Source organism: Balaenoptera ricei, chromosome 10, assembly GCF_028023285.1.
Source record: "Balaenoptera ricei isolate mBalRic1 chromosome 10, mBalRic1.hap2, whole genome shotgun sequence".
Lineage (NCBI taxonomy): Eukaryota > Metazoa > Chordata > Mammalia > Artiodactyla > Balaenopteridae > Balaenoptera > Balaenoptera ricei.
In genome coordinates this window covers 11951106-11968949 of record NC_082648.1, presented here as the reverse complement: position 1 = coordinate 11968949, position 17844 = coordinate 11951106, and the positions used below count along the sequence as shown (strand labels likewise).

General features: G+C 41.5%; 1 protein-coding gene across 1 annotated transcript in view; it reads left to right on the top strand.

Annotated features, from left to right (window-relative positions):
- Positions 1–7080: 7080 nt before the first annotated feature.
- GUCY2C (guanylate cyclase 2C) overlaps positions 7081–17844 on the top strand; it is a 72046-nt gene continuing 61282 nt past the window's right edge. The window contains exons 1-4 of the mRNA XM_059934499.1: positions 7081–7297; positions 11240–11352; positions 12699–12763; positions 15488–15703. Coding sequence (XP_059790482.1) covers positions 7081–7297; positions 11240–11352; positions 12699–12763; positions 15488–15703 — 611 coding nt within the window. The remainder of the gene's footprint in view (positions 7298–11239; positions 11353–12698; positions 12764–15487; positions 15704–17844) is intronic.

Here is a 17844-nt window from a genome sequence, read left to right as displayed (position 1 = left end):
TGAATATAGTTCCCTGTGCTATACAGTAGGTCCTTGTTGTTTATCTATTTTATATATAGTAGTGTGTATCTGTTAATCCCAAATTCCCAATTTGTCCCTCCCCCCTGTATCAGCTTTCTTAAGTAAACCACACCCCGAGTGCAACTTGTACTACTTTTGGTGTTTGATGTTTTAAGGTAATTGACAAGTTCTCTAAGGACAGAATTTTTTTAGGTTTCTTTGTTATTCCCTGGTGTATTATAGTAGTCTCCCCACAGCAGTTTTCTTAGTAATTTGCTTTGTTTAAGATTTCCAACAGTTTTTGTATGTATTTTATCAGATTACGTAACATTTAATTAAGGACATAATTTAATAAGTATGTTTGGCAAATTTGGGCGCAAACACAAGGGACCCTTGGTAAGCAAATGACTTACCCAGAAGGAGCAGAAGTATACACGTCCACTGGCTGCAGGCATTCAGGGTGTATTGCAGCTAATCTGGTGAGTCTATTAAATCATCCGTTCAGAAATACTCTAATGTACAACATGATGGCTACCGCTAACACTGCTATATGATATATAGGAAAGTTGTTAAGAGAATAAATTCTACGAGTTCTTATCAGAAGGAGAATTTTTTTTCGTTTATTCTTTCCTCCTTTTTTTTCTTTTTATTGTATTTATATGGCAAGACGGATATTAGTTGAACCTATTGTGGTAATCATGTCACAATATATGTAAAGCAAACCATCATGCTGTATGCCTTAAACTTATACAGTGACGTATGTCAAGTATTTCTCACTAACACTGGAAAAAGAGAAGTACTTTACTGTAGCCATTTTTCCTCAATAAATCCAGATCAGAATCTCTACTTTTGTGCTTATTTAAAAAACTACTTTCATGTTTTAGTTCTATCAGTTACATTAGTTCGTAAAATCCCTTTTGAAAAACTCACTTTTGCATCTGCACTGAGATAGGGAGAGAGGAACCCTAGGACTGCTACAGACTGTAGAGATGCCAAGTATTCTGATAGGCCTGAAGGTGAGCAGGGGATCTTAATGAGAAGCATACAAAAGAGACCCGAAGTCTTGCCAGAAACGAAAGAGTGGCACATGCAGGTGACCTGCCCAGCCACCCCTTCCCATGTGGCGTAATTTCCCTTTTTTTCTCATATCTTTAGGGCTTTTGGTTCTACTGAAGAGTATATCTCATAAATCTGCCAACTCAGTGTTCCATTATTTGTTTTTGACCCTTGAAACTTTCCCAGCAGAACCTGCCTCTCTTTAATCACGATCTATGTGCTGGTAGTTTTACAACATAAAGAAGATACATAATGTTTGCCTTAAAGGATCCAGGAAGGACTGTCATCTTGTTCCTTCCCTTTTGAAAATCTTCGTGGTTCCATGCTGTAACCAAAGGGTTCCCAGAACTGCATCTGCCTTCTGTCTTCACATCTGAATTAAAAGCGCCTGACAGTTACAACTTTGTCCATCCCTTGACGTGGCTTTTTTTCATATTTGCAATTTGCAGACCAAATCAAAAAACAAAAACAAAAACAGTCTACTCTTTCTCCTACCACAGGAAGTGGGAATAGCAACATATTAACAGAGCACCAAGTTTGAGTCCACAGTGGCCACCAAATGTGCAACATATAAAATCGTTACCTGTAGCAAAGGTTAATCACCGTTGTGATGGCCGTGTGCCTCTCTGCCGCCTGCTGTTCCATTCTTCCTAACGTCCACTAAAAGTATCCAGGGGCACCCACTCCTGACCACTCTCAGTCACTCATCACCACGTACCCCCCCATAAAATAACCCCAGTGCCTTCCTTCTGAATCAAAGCTGAATCCTATGAAGTCTGAGCATCTACTGTCCTCCCTCCGGGAGACACTAGATTTGAACCCACCTTATTCCACATCACTCATCCCCCCAAACATGGGTACTTGGTGTCATATCTTCTCTAGCCTTTTTTCATCCCCATATTGCTACGCCATGCTCAACACATGCCCCAGTATCCTGTATCTCTTCATGGACTGTTCCGTACACCTCATGGCTAGGTTGGGAGAAGGAGGGGTGATGTGTTAGGGATGGGGCACACAGAGGTACAAAGGGTCTAGTAACATTTTATATCTTAGGCTGTAATGTATGTACCTGAGTGTTCATTTTATTATTCTTTTAATTTGTATATATTCATTGTAGATATGCCTTTACATGCATGATCTACTTCATAATTTAAAAATTTAAAAAAAAACACCTCTGTTCCCTTGAGGCATGTACCATCTAGCCAGGATACTCTCTATCCCATTTTATCAACCACTGTCAGTTACTGAAGTCCTGGATGTTCTTCCTGGTTTATTCCTCCCCAACAAGGGCCTGCTATCAGTCTGGTTGATTTTCATACCCAGGAGGTGACCTGTCCAACAAACTGGACTCTGAGTTCCTGAAACTCCTCTGTTCAAAAACATTTTCCTTCCCCCCCTCAGCCACCTTGAACTGCTCAAATCAGTAATTCAGAAAATCCACCCTCTAATGCAAACACACCCTTCCAGCTGTTTGTTTCAGCTGTCCCCTTTCCACCTGTACTTCTGCCTGTCTACTGTACCGTCATCCCTTCAAGCCTCTTCTTTTCTTTTTTTTTTTGGCTGTGCCGCACAACATGCAGGGTCTTAGTTCTCCCACCAGGGACTGAACTCACAGCCTGGGCAGTGAAAGCATGGAGTCCTAACTACTGGACGACCAGGGAATTCCCTCAAGCTTCTTCTTTATGCCTTTCCTTCACTCCCCTCCTGCATGCACTTCATTCTTATTCAATTTAGATTTTATAGTCCATCTCTCCACTCCTTTGACTTTGTTTAATTTTTTTTTTTTATCCATTTGTTCTTTCATTGCACCTACCTTGAAAAACCATACCTGAATAAGCCCAACCATTCACTTTCCTGTACTTGCTCTTGGGCAGCTAAACATTGCTAGAGAAAATCATAAAGCTGGGCTGAGTAGGGCCAGTTTTCAGTCACTCATCTCCTAATCTCACCACTGACAAACAACCTTAGGACGCATCTCTTATCAGTCCTTCTCTCACTCATCACAGTAACTTTTCAAGTCCCTCCCTTCTCAAGCCTCTGACTAGCCCAGCTCTCCTTTCATTCTCAGCCAATGACTCACCTCCTTCAGAAAATAAATTTAAACACTCATACATAAACGATCTCATCTTCCAGCACAGAAGTCTAGAAATATACGTGTATATATGAAACCAAGCAGAGCCCTGCAGGGCCTTCGTGATTGCAGACCCTTCCATGTTCCCCCACTCCCACCTTTAGAAAAAATCAACCTTATTTTCCCTGGCCTGTTTCAGAAAACAGACTCAAGCAATTAATCATTTAAGGAGGGGCAAAAGCGGGAACTAAGAAAAAGCAGTCAAGCAAGGAAGGTGATAACAACTTAAGCAATAAGTAAAATTGAAGGATTAGGTCATAAAGTCCTAGTTCTCCTTGAGAAAAACAGATAACAGTGTCTGACACACATTCTTAAGTTATTTCTTACGGAAACCAGACCCCCGACCAGGTGGAAACTGCTGACCCTGAACACATAGACCGTAGACTGGTTGGAGCTGGAAAATTGATGATCAAGATTACTGAAACACCACCCTGTCACCTTACCGTCTACCAATCCAAAAAGTGTCCATGAGCTGATCACACACCCTGTGACCCTCACCCCTAACACTGTCTTTAAATACATTTCTCTGAAAACCATCGGGGAGTTTGGGTCTTTGAGTATTAGCTGCTCATTCTCCTTGTTGGGTGCCCTGTAATAAACACTGTGCTTTGCTTCACCACAACCCAGTAGATTGGCTTTGCTGCGTATCTAGGTGGGTGGATCCAAGTTCTGTTCAGGAACATACACAATCATCCTACAACACGTTCTTCCTTTTATAAGGAAGAGTTGTTCTTTCTGCCATGTTTGGAATCCCATTGCCTCTCATCTTCTTGGAGCCATCATCATTTACGCCTCTTCTCTGACATTTGCCACCTCTCCCTCTCCACCAGCTCCTTATCAACATTTAAATAACTAACTTTCACCCTTAAAAATCCTCTCATAACCCTATCCCCACTTCTGGTTATCACTCTTTTTCTCTCCTCTGCTTCTGGTAAAAGAAGCATAATTTCTGGTTGTTTTCAATCACTGAGTGGATTTCTAGAACCAGCCTATTTTTCAGTTTTTGGTCTACTATAAAATGAGGAGAATCACAAATACTGTCCCATTCAATTTTACTAATCCCTTCTATTAATGTTTGGTTCATTGAGTACCCAGAATGCATTTCTCCTTTTACCTGGGATGAACAGTAGAACTGGCAAGGCTAAGTCAAGGGAGTGTTACACCAGGCAATTCCTGTCCTGTCCCAGGAGGTCTAGAGGCAGCCTTTCTGCGATCACTCACAAGATCTCTTTCACGTCATGATCTGAGGAAGTCCATTCTCCTTGTAGGCCCTGCACTGGGGGATACAACTCCCAGTGTAGAGGTGTGATCAGCTGGGACATGGTAGGTCACTAGAGGGCCACTCAAGTTAACCTGAAGAGTGGCAACAGCCCAGCTTTTATTAAAAAAAATTTGTAGGGCTTCCCTGGTGGCGCAGTGGTTGAGAATCTGCCTGCTAATGCAGGGCACATGGGTTCGAGCCCTGGTCTGGGAAGATCCCACATGCCACGGAGCAGCTGGGCCCGTGAGCCACAACTACTGAGCCTGCGCGTCTGGGGCCTGTGCCCCGCAACGGGAGGGGCCGCGATAGTGAAAGGCCCGCGCACCGCCATGAAGAGCGGTCCCCGCACCGCGATGAAGAGTGGCCCCCACTTGCCGCAACTAGAGAAAGCCCTTGCACGAACCGAAGACCCAGCACAGCCAAAAATAAATAAATAAATAAAAATAAAAAAAGTAGCTATAAAATTAAAAAAAAAAAAAATTTGTAGCACAACACCGTAAATCAACTATACTCCAGTAAAATTTTTTAAAAAATTTTTGGCGGCCGACCACCATGATTGATTGAATTTATCATTTCACATATTGTATTTGGTCAGTTTTAAACTGTAAATAAAGTTACTTCTGGGGAAAATTTGTAGGGCTACTTTCTCATGCTGTCTTCTTTTGCTATTTGATGGTTTTCTTGTAATGATTTGCTTTCAAGTTTTTTCTCTTTATCTTTTTTGTATCTACTATAGTTTTTGCTTTGTGGTTAGCTCAAGGCATGCATAAAATATCTTGTAGTTGTAGCCATCTATTTTAGGTTGATAACACCTTAACTTCAATTGCGTACAAGAACTTTGTACTTTTACTCTCCTGTCCCCACACTTTCTATATTGTGTGCCCAGTAACAAATTTTTATCATTTAACTTTTATATTAAGCTTAAACATAACTTAGGTACCACCATTACAGTATTACTTTACTCTGCATTTTTTAATATATTTACCTTTGCCATGAGATTTATGCTTTTGCATTGCTGTTTAGTATGTTTTCATTTCAATTTGAAGAACTCCTTAAGCATTTCTGTAAGGCAGGTCTAGTGTTGATGAGCTATCTTAGTTTTTGCTTATCTGGGAAAGACTCTATCTCTCCTCCATTTTTAGAGGATAATTTTGCCAGGTATAATATTCTTGGTTGGCAGGGTTTTTTCTCTCAGGTACTTTGAATATATCATTGCACTGTTTCATGGCCTACAAGATTTGGGCTGAGAAATCCACTGATAGTCTTATAGGAGTTCCATTTCATGTGATGAGTCACTTTTCTCTTGCTGCTTTCAAAATCCTAGAGCTTAGTCAACAGCTTTCCCATTCACCCAGCTGAGTGTATAAGGGGTCACTCTCGACTCCTCCCTCTCTCTAATTCCCCAAGTCCAATGAAATATCTTCTTATCATTTTACCTTTTAGATGTCTCTTGAATCCACTTCCATGGCCACTGCCCTCATCTGGCCCCCTTCACTTCTCACTTAAACCACAGAAGCAGCCTCTTAATTTGCTCCATGACCCCACTCCTGCCTCTCTCTAGGTCATTTCTTCCATGGCAGCCTAAGTGCTCTTTACAAAATTTATCTGATCACGTCCCTTTCTTGACTCTTAGTGTAAAGTTCCAAATTCCTAATGGCTCACAGGAAACCCCCTGGCCTACAGTTGCCTACTCCTCTGGCATCCTTTACTGCACTGGACTAGCTTTCTTCACTTCAGCCATACTGTATCTCTTTCAGTTCCTCAAATATCCATGCCCCCTCCCACTTCTGGGCCTTTGCACAAGCTCTGTCCCAGCCTCACATGCTCTCCCTCACTTTCCATTCAGCTAACTCTTGTTCATCCTCCAGGGCTCAGCTCAAAGGATACTTTCTCAGGGACGCGTCCTTGACTTTCCAGAATAGGTTAGGTTAATCTGCCATGTGCTCCCACAGCACTCTGCACTGTTTTTCATTGTTGAGTTTAGTTATTCATAATTATTTATTTAATGTTTGTCTTTCCCACCAGAAGACATGTGTTCCATGAAGACGTTAATGTATCCATGTCATTCATGGCTGTATGCCCAGTGCCCTTCCAATGCCCCGTCAAGTCTCAATAATAATTGCTGACTGGGTGAGTGAAACACAGATCTTCCTAGTTAAGGATTCAGTTTCAATGTGAAGGATTCAGTTTCAATGTGCAACTATAACCTAAAAGCTAATAATCTATCATATTTGTGCTTGCCTTAAACACTTTGACCTTTATTTTCCATTTTACAAAGCATTTTTGGTATATACAATACTGCCCTCTTCCTCTTTTCCCTCTTCTCAGTGTTGTGTCACCAGTGATGTTTTTTTTTATTGGGTGAGGCACAGGTAATCTCCCTGTTTATAACTCTGACCTTTCTGTGAGCAAACACACAAAGTGAACTTTGGTTTATCTCCTACTGTAATGTAGCTGCTAAGTGCCGACAGGGAGGCTGTATTCTATGGTCCACGTGACCAGTGGGGTGACCAGAAAGGAGTGTGGGGAAGAGTAGACCAAGGGACCCAGTGACAGGCTGTTCAGCTGGAGTTCCTGCTTCCCTGAAAGCCCGGAGTAAAGCAAGGAGTATGGTGCTGAGGTGAGGGAGGTCATGAAGACGCCACTGTTGGCCTTGACCTTGTGGTCACTGCTCCTCCGACCAGGGCTTTTGTTCTGGACCTCCCATGTGAGTCAAAACTGCCACAATGGCAGCTACGAGATCAGTGTCCTGATGATGAACAACTCGGCCTTCCCAGAGTCCTGGGTTAACTTGAGAAACGTGGTGAATGTGGCAATGGAAATAGTGAGACAGCGTCTGCTTGAAGCTGGTAAGAAGATGGTAACAGAATTCTCCTCCCTGTTACCACCTCTGGGGTCCAAGGGTTGCTAAGCCAAGACCTGTGTTCTTTGCCTGATCACCCAACCTTCTCTAAGGGCCTGGCCCACAGGCCTTTTCTATTTCAAGGCAATAGATCCTCAGAGAGAAGGATTTGAGCCCTACCTCAATGAGTTCACTCATGATCTACTCTGCTTTTGGGATGGCCCTGACCCAAGTGTTCACAGCAGTGAAATGTCCCAGCTAAAACTGGATTTAACTTAACTGGATTTAAGTAGATAAAACTACTCAGCGTCAGGAAGGCATTATGTTTCCTTCTGTAGCTTCTCAGAGGCAAGATTTGGTCTGTATCTGAGATTTCACAGGGTTACCAGTCAAGAAGGTGAATTAAGTAAAATTAAGTAAAGATCCAGGTGCTAAATCTTTCACTGGGATTTTTAATCCGTCTATTCACTCTTTACATCTCTGGTGGCTGTTATTATAAGATACAGTCAATATGATAAATTTGCAATCAAATTCAGTGTTGAAGTTCTTTATTGTATCTCTTTTTGGGGGGGAAATAAGAAAATTATTTTATTTTATTTTACTTTTTAAAATGTTTTATTGAAGTATAGTTGATTTACAATGTTGTATTAATTTCTGGTGTACAGCAAAGTCATTCAGTTATGTGTGTGTGTATATATATATATGTGTGTGTATATATATATATATATATATATATATATATATATATATTCTTTTCCATTATGGTTTATCACAGGATGTTGAATATAGTTCCCTGTGCTCTACAATAGGACCTTGTTGTTTATCCATCCTATATATGCTAGTTTGCATGTATCTCTTAATTATTAAAATAAGCTATAGCAGTAGATAAAAAATGTAGAATAAAGGGGAAAAAAGTCACCCCTGATAATTTCCAGCCACCTGGATATTTCCATTATCTTTTCATATGCCTCTGAGTTTCCTGTTTTTAAGAAGATAGTTGGGGTCACTGTGGCACAGAAACAATTTTCCGTCCTTCCTATTTCATTTCACATTATTCTACAAGTGACTTTCCTAGAGCTGCATAATCTTCATAGCATCATGTGAACGAATGACCAATACCCCTTAGAGTAGATATCCTCCCAAATCATCTAATAATTCCCTATGGTAGGACATTCCATTGTTTTTAATTTCTCACGAGTATTTAAAAACTACTACAATAAACATTTTTATGTACACAGTTTTTTCCCATGCTTTGAGATGAGATTGCCATAAGTATAATTACTGAGTCAATGAGTATTTCATACATCTTAATGGTGGTTTATGGCTCTAAGGAGAGGATGTCTTAATTTTCTCTATTTAAAATTTGTGGTAATAATAGCAATAGGTATCATAGATCATATATCATATATGTGTAATAACTGTCTTCTGTGCAATATACATTTCTTCAGTCCTTTCTGAGACTGGATTCAGATATAAATGGATGGATCTGATCTAGTGCTATAATGGAACTAGGAGGTCATTTAATAAAATCCCGTTATTTACTTGGGCAGTGTGGTATAGTGGAAAGAACATTTGATTCGAAGTCTGAGGACCTGAATTGGAGTCCCTGCCAATCTCATGTGAGCTATTTCCCTTGGTCTCCCTGAACTTGGTGTTCTTGTTTTTTGAGTACCTGTCAAGTGCTAAGTAAGATATATAATCTCTTTACTCGCCACAGCTCTGTACGACCAACACTGCTGACACTGTTTCACAGCAGAGGTTTAATAACTTTGCTGCAGTCATACAAGTTGTCTGTTTGAAATGAGAGTCAAACCCCTATCTGTCAGATTCCACAGAGTGTATCATGTCGCCGCTGTAAGATCTTTACCCACCCATTGCTCATGAAAATAAGGTAGTGGAACACTGTGGTTAGAAGCAGAGATTTGGAATTGGACAGACCGTGGTTCATATTCCAGCCTCTTATCCAACCATTTATCACCAGTGACCTCACGCAAGTTACTTACATTTTCTGAGCCTCAGTTCCCTCACCTGTAAAATCACAATAAATAGTAGTTTCCTTCTGTGTGTGTGGTGTGAATTAAATGAGGAGATTCACATAAAGTACCTAATTCACTGACTAATACATAGTAAGAACTCAATAAATGGCAGTTGTTTTATTGTTGCTGCTCTTACTGTTGTGCTTGTGAAGGACGTTGATATTGTGTTTGTTGCTGTGGTGTCGGAACACGTTACCAGGCATATAAAATAAACAGTGTGGTGCATTGGTAAGATGCTGATCTCTGAACTCATATCACCTGAATCAGCATTTCTGCTCCATCGTGTACTAAGTGACGTTGAGTGAGTTACTGATTCTAAGTTCGCTCATCTCATTTGTAAAATGGAGTCAATAATGGTGAGGTTTTTAAATGGACTCAATAAGAGGAGAATTGGAAGGAGAGGTGTGTGAAAGAATAAACATTGATGCCCAGATTTCTACATTTGATGATGCGTTTTGTCAGACAGATGTTCAGGCGTAGTAAACTCAAGAAGTGCAGCTTGTGAGGGAATGATAGATTTATGGTCTAAACATACTAAGCATTGTTATTTGGGAAAAAGCTTAAGACAATATACTTAAGGGCTAATTTGAAGAAAAGAAAGAGTTCAAATGTGGGTGATGTCCAAATGGAAGAGAGCAATATTTTTCCCTAGTACTTAGGAAAGCTTTGTGGGTTTTGAAGAATACATAGGACTTGGTGGAAAACATGAAAAAAAGATTCCTTCAACCTTAGGAAATCAGCTTCCCAAGGATGTATGTGCCATGGCTAAATGTACCTGGTCCCTACCCTCCACATGCTCTCATGTGCTAAGGGGGTCCATTTCCTAGACTCCAGCATCTATATCCAGATTCACTTTGGTCCAGTCCCATCCACAAAGCCCTAGATTTGAGAGAGAGCATTCTGAGATCACCCTATATTCCAAAATGTTCCACTCACCTTCCCAGGACTGAGATCTCATGGTGTTCTGTGGGGAGTGAAAGCAAGACAGGCATGAAAACAGCACTTGGTGGGAACTGCTTGTATCTCCCCAAATCTGATTTGAAGTCATCCCATTATCTCAAAAGTGAAGCCTGACTTGAAGTCATCCCATCCCATTGTCTAGAAAGTGTTCAATATTTTCTTGAGAAATCACTTGGGATTTGGGGAGATAAAAGTAAGCAAAAACACTTCACATCACCATAATGATGAGAGGCAGCAGCTTACTACAGTACGTTCTATAGAAGTGGTTCTCAAACTTCCCATCTCAAGGCCTTTTTACACTCTTAAAAATAATCATGGGTTCTAAAGAATTTTGTTTATGTTACATTTATCAATGTTTATTATATGGGAAATTAAAACTGAAAAATGTTCAAAATATTTTCTTATTGATGCAGTTAAAATAACAATTGTAAGAATTTGTTAACATAAATAAAATTTCATATTAGAGAAAACATACTTCTCAAACCAAAAACTAGAAGTAGATGGGAAAAGTGGCAGAAATTCACATTTTAGCAAATCTTTAATATTAGGCTTAATAGAAAATGGTTGGATTCTCATACCTGCTTCTGCAATTAAAATGTTGCCATACTACATATTATGTAGCCTCTGGAAAACTTCACTATATGCTAGTGAATGTCTTAAAATAATAGAATAGTTTTGACCTCATGGACCTCCTGAAAGAGTCTCAAGGTGCCTCAAGGGTCTATGGCACACACTTTGGGAACCACTGCTCTATAGCGTATTGGTTCTAGAATCAGACTGCCCTATGTTCAAAACCCAGCTCCACTACCTGCCAGCTGGTAACCCTAAGCAAGTTAACTTACCTCTCTAGATCTCCTTTTTCTATAAAGGTAGAAAAATAAAATCTCATGGCTGGTGTAAACTTCCTGAGAAATAACACTAGTCTTCTCTTTCCCCTCATTTCTGGATAATAGGCCTAAATGTGACCGTGAATGCCACCTTTATCCAGTCGGAAGGTATGATTTATAAGTCCAGTGACTGCCGGAGTAGCACCTGTGAAGGCCTCGACCTACTCAGGACGATTTCAGTGAGTACCTGCCTTTGCAGAGTCAGTTCACACCCTCCTGCTGCAGGAGGGCCACAGCGTGAGCTTGGGCGCTGGCCCGCCAGGATCTCTCACCTCGTCTCCAGCTATGCAGCTGAGTGATTTGGGGACCAGGTGCTCCGACTGTATCCCCGTCTATTTCCCAAGTGACAAGCACCCTCCAGGAATGCAGGAAAGCGGGGAGAACCTTAGCTATGTTCTGTCTGTACACGTTCAGTGGTATGGAGGGGAATTATTTTGTTTTCAGCTGTTTTTAGAACTTTTAAAAAATTTAAATGTTGGTATTAACTGGTTTGCCTTCGTGTCCCTCAAGAAAAACCTGAGGTGCCCCATTAAAAAATATACTCTAAAGCCTTACACCGGACACCTGTTACAAGTCATCACCATATACACGGTCGCAGGTTTATTGCTTAAGGGCTGAATCTGAAACCCAACTTTAAAGTAGTAGCTGTAATGTCAATCCGTAGAAATGGGAAGAGAGAGATTCCTGCCTAGTTCCTCCTCCCAACTCCATCCCCAACCAGAGCTTTCTGGAACTGAAGAGTAGTCCAAGCTCTCTAGAGGCAGGTAGGGTGTGAGATGTCCCTTTGCTACAGAGACCTAAGGGAAGGCCGTCCAGGCAGCTGAGCACCGGCACAGATCCATGGCTCTAAAGCTCTGATCAATAACACCACATCGACCAGATTGGCCGCACTCCTGTCAGGAGGTGGTCATTCTTGATCACGGGAGGGCGAGGGGCAAGCAAGGGGAGTTTAATAAACAGGTGTGCCTCCTCCCTCTCCGTCTCCAGAGGTGGGAGGTCCTACCTCGTCCTCCAGCACCAACGATGGAATGCTCCTAATCAGTTTCCCCTTGAGAAAGAGTGGAATTAAGATCTACAGTCTCCCACCCGACCGCACTGCGTTTTGTTCCCTCCAGCCCCGCTTTGTAGCTATCCCTAAACCCGAAACTTGCCCTGTCCCTCCACAGCACCTCCCAATCTAGCCTCTTCACCCCTTGGCCTACAGATCACTGCTGACGTGACAGTCTGCCAGTCCCTCTCCCACCAGTGGACGTCCTCCCCTTGATAGAGTCCAGGTTCACGTTCAGTCAGCTCCCCTTCAGTGGGATGCCCTCCCCTCCATCCGTAGCCTCTCCCCTCTCGGACCCCTTCATTCCTCGGCTGGCCCTCGCCCAGCCCAAGGCACGCACGCGGCTCCTTTCTGCTCTACATTCTAACATCTCAAGAGGCCCGCTTTCTAGCCTTCTGGGAGCCTTCCCCTTGCTGGTTCTTTCCTGTGCATTGATTCATAGTTTTAGGAATTGGTTGTTATTTTTTTCTCCTACAGAGGAAAAAACAGATGGGATGTGTCCTCATGGGGCCCACGTGTACCTATTCCACCTTCCAGATGTAGTAAGTAGTTTGCTTTGTTGTTTTCATGCCCCTGTGAATTGAAGTCAGGACATCATATCAAGATTTAAATGATTTATCAAACAGTGGTCTAGTCAAGGCCATACAACTGAGGGTGCCAGGGCCCTCGTATTTTACAGTCTTTCTATAACTGTCATTCCCTCATCCGGGTGACTCTGCCTTTGCTCAGTGTGGGGTGGATGACAGTAGATATTCCGGTTCAGTTACTAACATCTGAGCTTGAAAAGCAAAAAGGTAGAGGTGAAAAGTTAGACTCCAGGCAGGAAATGGAAGATGGTGAACTTAGATATTTTGAGAGTTGAATAAAGGAAATCTTCCCAGAAGTATGGGCAGAATGTACCCAAACACAAAGGAAAGTGCAGCACCCTAGGGCATTAACAGGGCTCCGTTCCATCCTTAGGGCCGTAAGAATAGGGAAGGTAGCAGGGTTCTTATTTCAGAGCACTATTTGAGGATTATATATATAACACACTAAAGTACTTTGCACAGTGCCCTTATCAGCTTAGGAAAAAAGAAAAAGCTTCCACTGTATTTAGAGCGGAAATACTTCCTGGCTTTGGGAAAATCACCCTCATCCCTTTCGATCATTTCACTCAGTGTAATTCTCCTCACTGCAAAACACTTTGTTTTGCCAGATCACCCCTCCCCCAATCCAAATCCCTCTCACATGCCTTTCTTTCACCTGTTCCATCTCCCCGTGAATCAAGGATGACCGTTTGTCTGCACAGAGAAAACTATGCTGAAGGAACCCTTGCAATAGGTTTTGAAGGGTAGACATTAGACTTCTGAACTTTCTGTTGCAAAGTCTGCTTCTCACACCTCCCACTCAGCTGTATAAACAGACTCAGACGTTCACACCCACACAGACCATAGACACCCCACAGAAGCACGTTTGACCTCGTCTTCTGTACCGAAGTGCAGACGAATACAGAATCTTACTCTTCCTTGTGCCCATTCCCAACTGTCATCTTACCTGACCATTTACTGATCTCGCTGGAGAGTGTGCCCAGAAGGAAAGGAGAAGTAGAACATTGATTCACCACTTATGAGGAACTTCCGTGTGCAAAGACGCATTTTTGTTGTGTCAGAGTGGAGACAATTAAGTAAAATAGAGGACAAGGACACTGGTGACCAATACAAGGCAGAGTGGGACAGGTTCCCTTAGAGAAGTACAAGCAAGGTGCTATGGATGCACAGTGGAAATGGTCCCTCTGGTTGGGAGAATTAAGCTTCAGGAGGAGAAAGACTTCATGAAGGAGATGGTATATGAGTTGAGTGTTGAAGAATGGGTTAAATTGTAGTGGGTAGAGATGAGGTGATAAGCATCCCAGCCAGCAGAGGGAGAAGTATATGTAAAAGCAAAGCATCAGGGAAGTGTAGAAAATTTGTGAAAGTCTGTATTAACTGGGGTGCAAGAGATGTATAGGAGAATAGTAGAGATAAAACTCGAAAAATTAGATAGGGCCATATTTGGGTGGTCATGAGTTCTAAGTGAGGGAAGGGTTTTTAATTAGATTTGCATCAGAAACCACTAAAACAGCAGGGAAGTGCCATCGGAAGCAGCTCAACTTTGGGAAGAATAATTGGCAACAGTGTATAGGAAAGGCTGGAGCCCAGCAGGAGAGACTGAGGACAGGAAAGTCAACAGGGGAGGAGGAGATCCTGAACTAGCGAGAAAGCAGTCGACTTGGAATAGGAGCATCGCCTTAAAGATATTTAAAAGTAGAATCAATAGCATTTGATAACTGATTGGATATTGGAGTGTGGGACGAAAAGTAGTTGAAAAGGCTTTGAGATATCAAAACGCTAAAAGAAATGGGAAAATCAGGATAAGGAACAGTTTTGAGAAACAAAAATAAGAGACAAATTTCACCGTGACCATGAGGAGTTTGAAATGCAAGCAGGACACCCAAGTGAAACCTTTCAGTGGAGCACCGAAGATGGAAGGGGAGGTCATTTTCCTCCCTTTATCAAATACATCTTAAGCATCTACACATAAAGCAGGCAGACCGGAAATGCTGCGGTGAACAAGCTGGGCGTGATTCCACCTTTGTGGCGCTTGCAGTCTGGTGGAGGAGACAGATATTAAACAGGTTCTCACCCATGATTCCTGGTCTTAGTTATCAAGGAAAGCTCTCCTGATGGATAAAGAGATGTTTAATTAAGGACCTGATGGATGAGTAAGTATCAACCAGGCAAAGACAGAGGGGAACAGCATTTCTGGCATCTGTAAAGACCCTGGTAGAAAATAAAGCTTGCTATGTTTAAGGGACCACAAGCAGACCCGTGTGCCAGGCAGCGGAAGGAAAACTGTAAGGTCCTCAGGTGATGTCTGTCTCAAAGGCCGTCCGTAGAAGAGCTGGAAATAAGGCAATGCACAGAGGGAAGCTGCAGAGGGCATCTTCTGGGCTTTACAACATTTGTAGTAGCTATGGTGGCCCATTTTCTATTTTTTCTCTGCCCTACTCCCCGAAGTCCATATGTCCTAGCCTAGATGTTAGGACAACCCAAATGACAACTCATTTTAGAATAAATCGAAGTAACCAAGCCACATATACAAGAAAACACCCAGAGTATGCTTAGAACGTAGCATACGTTTTCATTTTTGTTATTTATACCCACACGCTGAAACAGCTTAAAGAGGGATCTTATTTGTACTACTTAGGTTAATCCTGATATTGGTTTCTTTCTCACCTCTTGGCATAGCCTTGACACAGATTTGAAGTATCCCATGATTTCAGCTGGAAGTTTTGGATTGTCGTGTGACTACAAAGAAACTTTAACCAGGCTGATGACTCCAGCTAGGAAGTTGATGTACTTCTTGGTTGACTTTTGGAAGGTCGATTATTTTCCATTCAAAACTTTTTCCTGGAACACTGCCTATGTTTTCAAGAATAGTACCGAGTCTGAGGACTGTTTCTGGTAAGCAGGACCATTAATATCCTTCTGGCACTTAGCAGGGAGAGAAGCCATAAACCCTCAGCAGGCCACTAGTTATTATCAGACATGCCTTCCATGAATAGTAGCATTGGGAGTGGAAACCAGCCCACTTTCTTACACACAAATGGTACATAGCTTACATTTAATTGATTTCATTCTTAAGCTGTAGATATATTTAGATAAGGCTGTTTGTTACTCATATTTGAACTAGATATATTAAGCATAGCTCTCTGAAGTAGATACCCATTAACTTTAGGTCAAATTGAAATTTCACTTGGAAGTGTACAACACTTCACTGATTCCATGATCTAAATCAGTAGCAGCCGGTAAAAATGTCTTTTTTTTTTTTTAACAGCAACTTTCTTTGAGTCCTTACTTTTTGCCAAACATTGCACTAAGCACTTTCTTTTTTTTTTTTTGGTTTGAAGCCTTTTTTTTTTTTTTTTATTGGAGTAAAATTGCTTTACAATGTTGTGTTAGTTTCTGCTGTACAATTAAGTGAATCAGCTATATGCATGTCTATATCCCCTCCCTTTTGGACCTCCCTCCCCCGCTCCCTCCCACCTAGGTCATCACAGAGCACCGAGCTGAGCTCCCTGAGCTATCCAGCAGGTTCCCACTAGCTATCTCTTTTACACATGGTAATGTATTTATGTCAAACCTAATCTCCCAATTCGTCCCACCCTCCTCTTCCCCCACTGCGTCCACATGTCTGTTCTCTACATCTACGTCTCTCTTTTTAAAAGAATTTTTATTGGAGTATAGTTGATTTACAATGTTGTGTTAGTTTTGCCGTACAGCAAATGAAAAATGTCTTTTCAAGAACATGTTTTAAAAGTTACCTAATATTTATTTCCTAAAAGGAGTGCATGGAGTTATTCAAGGTGGCCACAATTTTCTTCCTGACCTCTACCCAAATTGTTATTAACTACTAGAATGTAGTGGTGTAAGAAGGAGAGTCTGATGTTGAGGCTGACAGTCTTAGGATATGAGATCTACAGATTCAATTGAATAATGAACGTTTATTCTATAGGGTGTGCAGCTAATGTTTCATATTAATAAAAAGGAATCATATGGAGTGTGTTATATGTCTTGAGAACTCTGAATAAATGTTTTTTAAACATATTTTCAAAAAGTTGCATTTTCTCAGAGTTTTTTAGTTAACAGTGATCTGATTTATTTTGTTGTCTCAATGTGATTGACATAAAGTGTCTATGTAATCGTAAATACATTGACTAAATTTTTTTCTAATTCTTCCCAAATGGCATACGTGACCTAGCAATAAATATTTATATATATATTTTAGATTTATTATTTTTTTATTTTTTTATTTTTTGGCTGCGTCGGATCTTAGTTGCGGCACACGGGCTCTAGTTGAGGCGTGTGAGCGCAATAGTTGTGGCACGCGGGCTTAGTTGCCCCAGCATGTGGGATCTTAGTTCCCTGACCAGAGATCGAACCCACGTGCCCTGCATTGTAAGGCGGATTCTTTACCACTGGACTGCCAGGGAAGTCCCAATAAATATATTTTGATGAAAATAAACCCTCTAAAGAAAAGAGAACGAGTACTATGATCTCCATTTTACAGATAAGGAGAAGGGAAACCAGAAGTAAATGCTGTCATATTACCGTGCAACATATGATAGCAGAGAATACACATTCTGCCTGTCCTACACGAGTTAGAAATCATTTCTCTCACAGCTTTTCAGAGGAAAAAGGGTGGTGGGGAGAACAGGATATTGGATACCATTGCTAAAATAAAATCACAAGGCTCACACAACTCCAGCAAAGGTGGCAGAAAGAATCTCTTGAAGGAGTCTGCAGTAGCTCTCCACCAAAGCATTCAGAGGACTAAAATAGGGTACCACTGAGAACGCACATCCAGGGAACAGCAAGAATCAACCCTAAGGCAGCATCCTAGAAGTTTTGGGGCGAACTTAGAGCACACAAAAGTCCGTTTCACACAGTAGGAGAAATTATTCGTATCAACTCTGAATTTTTGTACTATAGATTCAAAAGTTTCCATTTATCTGTGATAATGGGACAAGCAGAATAGTCTTCCTTCAGCAAATAAGAAGCCCTTATAAGGGATTTGCCAAATGTCTACTATCTGTATATATACA